This window comes from Parasteatoda tepidariorum, chromosome 5 (genome assembly GCF_043381705.1).
Source record: "Parasteatoda tepidariorum isolate YZ-2023 chromosome 5, CAS_Ptep_4.0, whole genome shotgun sequence".
NCBI classification, from domain to species: Eukaryota; Metazoa; Arthropoda; class Arachnida; order Araneae; family Theridiidae; genus Parasteatoda; species Parasteatoda tepidariorum.
Window position 1 is genome coordinate 44,802,238 of NC_092208.1, and position 6,567 is coordinate 44,808,804.

A 6,567-nucleotide genomic window follows, 5' to 3' on the forward strand; every position below is an offset into this window, starting at 1 on the left:
TTTACAAGTATCTAACATATTTTTATGAAGACTTAAAAATTAGTCAAGCAATCAATTTTTGATTGTTATCGATTTCCAATAGATTCTTATAAATCGTATTAGTAGACACACAAAATCCAATAAATACTTTATACTTCAAAATCTCTCGGTCGAAATCATGAAGTTATTGCCTTTTCCTCCATCACATTTTGTTGAAGAAATATTTTAAAATTATCTTTCTCATTTTTCATTGAATTCCAGGCCATTGCTGTAATGTAACTGTAACAAAAAATGTCTTAATATACCGTATTCCGTAGGAAATGAATGCTTTACGATGAGAAAATCAATTGCAAATATCGCAGTGAACAATTCGTTTTTGAAATTTTTTTCTCATTTTTAATATGTTTTTATAAAATAAAATTTAAAAAAAAAATCTTGGGATAATTTTAGTTTAACAAGTTAATCTACAGTAATTTTCAGTTGCGAAAAACATGAACGCTGATTTTACAGCAATATTTTTCTATAATAGGAATGAAGAACTATGACTTGCGCAAAATTTGAACTCTGTGCTTACTGCAAGGAGTTATAGGCTGCGCAAAATTAGCAATCTACTCCTACAGCAATCAGTTATAGGTTGCGCAAAATTTGCACTCTATTCCTACAGCAATCAGTGATAGGTTGCGCAAAATTTGTAATCTTTTCCTACAGCAATCAGTTATAGGTTGCACAAAATTCCAAATATGTCTCTACAGCAATAAATTGTTAACTTTTAATATTTTTCTCATAAAAATACATAAGAATGTAGAGTTTTCTAACCCGTTAACTAAAATTTGCCGTTAAGATAGTTAACAACTTTAACATAAAATAATTCTTTATTCCTTAAAAATTCCTTAATTTTTTTTTCGCTGCACGGCCGCACAAAAAGCAAGCAATGCAGTACGTTAGCAATCAGTTATAGGTTGCGCAAAATTTGCAATCTATTCCTACAGCAATCAGTGATAGGTTGAGCAAAATTTGCAATCTATTCCTACAGCAATCAGTTATAGGTTGCGCAAAATTTCAAATATGTCTCTACAGCAATAAATTGTAAAATTTTAATATTTTTCTCATAAAAATACATAAGAATGTAGAGTTTTCTAACCCGTTAACTAAAATTTGCCGTTAAGATAGTTAACAACTTTAACACAAAATAATTCTTTATTCCTTGAAAATTCCTTAATTTTTTTTTTCGCTGCACGACCGCACAAAAAGCAAGCAATGCAGTACGATTTTAATATACATTTTTTTTATAAAAGAAATGAAACATATTTGTGAATCGAAATTTATGTTCGAGATCTAAAAGGTGGACGTAATCGCTCCACTAAATTTCAATTGCTGTGCAGGTTTTAAAACGTTTTCAACCTCATAAAGTTCAAGTGCAATCTATGCAGTGTACACAGAAGGACGCTTTGGCTGCTTTCACCCAGATGTCACCCTGAACTTGAAGAAACTCCTACGCATCGGTGAAGCCAAATGAGTGGACGAGACTATTAAAGATATTTCTACTTCACAGCTTCTGGCAATCAAAGCGGATAGGAAAAACAGATTTTTGAACAGTTTTCAAGCGAAACCATTCACTTTCTCTAAAGATTTTTTTTTCCCTTCTGATCTTCACGGAAACTTTTTTTTTTAACGATATCAGGAACCAGCAAATGAAGAATGGTAAACTGTCCAGCAAATGAAGAATGGTAAACTGTCGTGATGCCAAAAATTTTCATTGCACTTTATTAAGTAAACTATAGTTGAACTATATGGATGGAGTGTTAAGATGAACACCTAAATTACTCTCTATGATCAAGCACCATAGATCGTCAATCATATCGTCCTTATGACTACCTGTAGGATGAGTAGACCATCGAAGTGTTGAACCAAGTGATCAACTAACTAGTTTCACTTCTTTTTTAGTTTACAATTATACCTTGATACATTATTCAGAGATTGAGTATTTTTAAATGAATTAAACATTACATAATTATTTTGGAAAATTCGTGCACAAATTCAACTTGAAGGCAACATTTACCCACAACACCACTTAATGCATGTACTAATGTATGTATTGTAACAATAGAATTTGGTAAGGCTGCATGACAGATCTAAAGAATTGGGGGACACCGTTAATTTGATGCTAAGAGGTTGTATATGAAGAATTAGATACTTTTCATTACGAATCGGGCTTCGATGAAGGAAAAAAAGCAATTTTGACGCGATCACTTTAATACAAATAAAAATCGAAGAGAAGTTGTAAATATCTGCACAATAAGAATAAGCTGTGCTTATTTATTATTAACAATTAGTTAAAATATACAAGTATATATACGTGTGCTTCTCTAACAATAACTAGTTATTGTTATTGTATTAAATCAGATAGTAAATTTTAATTCAAATGCAACAGTAAAAAAAATAAATAACTTGGTTCTTAATTGTTGCTGAATTGATATTTTAGAATTGATGAATTATTGTTTAATGTAATGTTTTTGTTACAGAAAAAAAAAATCAAAAGGTGGTTAAAACTTGCCGCTAAGCTAAAATTTAGATAGAAGATCGTACCTATAGTAGTACGAATTCAGTTTAAAATAATTTATATTTGTAGTAAGAATATGGATAAATAATTTATATTTAATAAGTTTTTCTAGATCCAAGGTTCTCAACATGGTGCTAGTGGGCGTTGAAGACTTCTATTAGGACGGACATTGGAATTTTCTATAGGATGTGTAAGAATTTAAGGAAGAAACTTCTTCAAATACCGAGTACATATGAAAACCAATAATTTTAGTTTATTTTGTATTGAACACATTCTAATACAACCCTACGTAAATTACATGTTTTTAAAGCAGTTATAAATTCAGTAAATTATTGTAAAAAGATCAATTTTACAGTGAAAATAGCACTTAGCCTGCTGTTTTACACCAAAATTTTTTTTATTCAAGTGAGTTTGATGCACATTCAAAGATTTTTTTTTTTTTTCAAAATTTTTTACAGTTTATTTCGACTATTCGCGATCGCAACGAACTATANTATATATGTTGCTGAATTGATATTTTAGAATTGATGAATTATTGTTTAATGTAATGTTTTTGTTACAGAAAAATAAATCAAAAGGTGGTTAAAACTTGCCGCTAAGCTAAAATTTAGAAAGAAGATCGTACTTCTAGTAGTACGAATTCAATTTAAAATAATTTATATTTGTAGTAATTATGGATAAATAATTTATATTTAATAAGTTTTTCTAGATCCAAGATTCTCAACATGGTGCTAGTGGGCGTTGAAGACTTCTATTGGGACGGACGTTGGAATTTTCTATAGGATGTGTAAGAATTTACAGAAGAAACTTCTTCAAATATCGAGTACATATGAAAACCAATAATTTTAGTTTATTTTGTATTGAACACATTCCAATACAACCCTACGTAAATTACAAGTTTTTAAAGCAGTTATAAATTCAGCAAATTATTGCAAAAAGATCAATTTTACAGTGAAAATAGCACTTAGCTTTCTGTTTTACACCAAATTTTTTTTATTCAAGTGAGTTTGATGCACATTCAAACGATTTTTTTTTTTTCAAAATTTTTTACAGTTTATTTCGACTATTATTTTTTCTTCATCATGAACATAGTGTCGTAATACTTCAGGATTTCTAAAACAATTTGTTTAAAAGTTATTTTATAGTTATCAGCGAATATTTTTTTATTTTTTTACGTAAAGGCTACTTTTATAAAAATTTGTTAAAAATTAAAAAAAGGTTCAAATATAAAATCATGCTTCAGTAGTAATTTTCAATGAAATAACAAGATGATTAGAAGTGTATCATCAAAATAGAGAATGTAAGAAATTGTTTTACAATTATTTAATAAACCTTGTTAAAAATACTTAAGGGGACATGGCAAAGATTTTGTCTCGCAAAGTGAATGGTGAGTCAAAAAAAGGTTCGAAATCTATGTTCTAGACAATTTATACTGGTAATAACGATTCAGTTATTTTTCCCATAACCCGGACGAAAACGAACAGTTCAGCAGCAATAGCAGAAATATTGCATTTTCAAACCAGTGTTTTATTGGATGCAGCAAAAGATGTGCGTTAATAAATTATAATACACAAAACTTTATACTTCTACTTAAAAATCTAAATAAAATAAAAACTACTCACGTGAATGACGATCTGTTTGGTATTTATTTCCCGCAGTTTTTGTATTCCTTCGTGGATATCTCTTATACGCCGTAGGTTATCTTCTGAAATATGAAAAAAAAAGGAAGTTATAATATTGGTGAGCAACAACTGAGTTAAGGTGTACCCTGGGGTAACATACGCAGGGAATTTATTCAGCGGGAATGGGGAGGGGTGACAAAGCAACAAATAATAATAATAAAAAATCGTCTCTCAGTCCCAGCAAATAGAGGAGCATTTGTGTAATAGCTTTTGAATATTACGTAAGACATTTTAGGCAAATTTGGGAGCCTAAAATGTTTTACGTCTTAATGTGGTTGTGATTTTGTCAGTCAAAATCACAACCCCCCTTGTTTTTAGCCGCAATAATTTTAAGTGAGTCCCTCATTCCCCCACCATTCATTTAACTTTTACTGCAGTAATCTCATTAGAAAAAAATTAGGATGGAATACAGTAAATTTAGGATAATATTCAAAATTACCAATTTTATTTTACTTCAAAAACTCTTTTCGCAGTTTAGACATCTTTTATATCCAGTATAACTACATATCCCTAAATACATAATACATCCCTGTCAAGCTATTGTTAAGACATAGCGTTTTTCGATACAGGACTAACCGAATCAGGTTGCGTAGCCAAATCTTTCAACGAAAAATAAGCACCTTTTAAGTACTTTTTACGCACTCAAAGAATATTTTAAGCACTATATATACATTTAAAAGAATGCAAAATAATTTTCAAAAACTTTACATGATCATGAGAGAATAATGTAAAACATGTAAAATGATTGGCGCTTCCATACGCTATGAACGTACTGAACGCCGAAATGAATTGTGGTTTAATGAATTGTAAAAACGCTGAATAGAACAATATGAAAAGCACGCTTTTTAATAATGCATGGCGAAAATCAGCATGGTAAAGAATTAAAACATCATTTTCGAAAAGAGAAAATTAAGCACTTTTTTAAAACACCCAATGAAAAAAAGCACTCTAAGGGCTTCTAAAAACCGAAAATAAGCACCTTTAAGCACTTTTTAAAAACGCTACGCACCACGTGAAATGTCTTTAATTCTTATGCGCTTTCCTTCTGTCGTCAAAACTCTCAAAAACTAAAAAAAAATTTCAAATTTTTTCTTTCCTCAAGTTTAACGTCTATTTCAATATTTGAAATTTCCCATGAGTAATTTTTTTCCGATTTAATAAATATTGAAAAAGGGGATATTAGTGTCGTAATGAGCATAGCTCATATCCTTTTCCTTCTCGTTGACAGCAAATAAAACATTTTCCTTTTTTGGTGCTTACGTAATATATGGACGACCCCAAATGAACAAATGATCCTCTATGGGATTTTTACTAATAACATAATGCCTCAATCAATACTCAAAATGACAAAATATCAAACAGATTTATAATTAAATAAAAAAAAAAATTCTTAACACTTACTTTTTAAATATTTGTTTGTATAACATATGAATAAAAGAATTGATTGTAAAAAAAAAATTATAAGAAAAAATAAAGATTAATAATGTCAAATAGACTAATAAAAAAAAAATCTGTAATAATTTCACACGAAAAAAAAGCTTTTACTTCCATATTTTATTCTCTGCTTCTTTTTCTTCTTTTTTTTTTTAAATAGTGAATAAACAATAATTTTCGCCAAGAAATATAACAACTAAGATAATTTTTGTAATAATAAAAGAAAAACAAAAAATCAATGGCATACAAATAGAAAATTTTAATTAAAATAAATTACGAAGATTTCATCCTAGCAGTGATATTTACCTTAGCAATGTCAGTGGTATTTTACTTTTACGGACGAAATTATAATAATTTTTTCCAAACGAATTATATAGAGTGCAGATTTTGGTGATAATACAAATAACTACTGTTGCAATTATAATTATTTAAACAAAGCATATTTTTTTTTTTTTACAAATTTAGTTAATTAAGATTTGGATGAAACAGAATTCAAATATGTGTTTAATTTTGTAAAAAAAAAACTAATGTATAGCAACAATACTTTAGGAATAGATAAATTCTAGGAAAACATTAATTTATAGCAGCGGGAATGTTAAATTTAATGTCTGTCTTTTCTAATTATGTTAGAATGAAAATATACTTTTAAGATAATTATAATATACTGGGTTCCCGATTCTTTTTTAACACTAAACAAATCTAAACAATTAACTTACTATTGCTTTGATTTTATTTAAACAGAAGTTATAAATTTTATTTTATAACCGTCGTTGAACAGCCGACCCAATTTCATGGGTTTACGACTACTAATGTTCAACTCCGTAGCCTTGTAATTTTGAACCAATCCAGAAGACAAGGAAACTCCTGGATCAGTACCCCCAGAGGTATTGATTTGTTGTGGGAACATGGAGG

At 29.0% G+C, this 6,567-nt stretch overlaps 1 protein-coding gene across 11 annotated transcripts in view; it reads right to left on the bottom strand.

Moving 5' to 3' along the window:
- LOC107454046 (rho guanine nucleotide exchange factor 18) overlaps nucleotides 1-6,567 on the bottom strand; it is a 254,780-nt gene that overhangs the window by 108,019 nt on the left and 140,194 nt on the right. For all 11 annotated transcript variants that reach the window (XM_043048253.2, XM_043048256.2, XM_043048255.2 and 8 more), the window contains one exon: nucleotides 4,162-4,244. In XM_043048253.2, coding sequence (XP_042904187.1) covers nucleotides 4,162-4,244 — 83 coding nt within the window. The remainder of the gene's footprint in view (nucleotides 1-4,161; nucleotides 4,245-6,567) is intronic.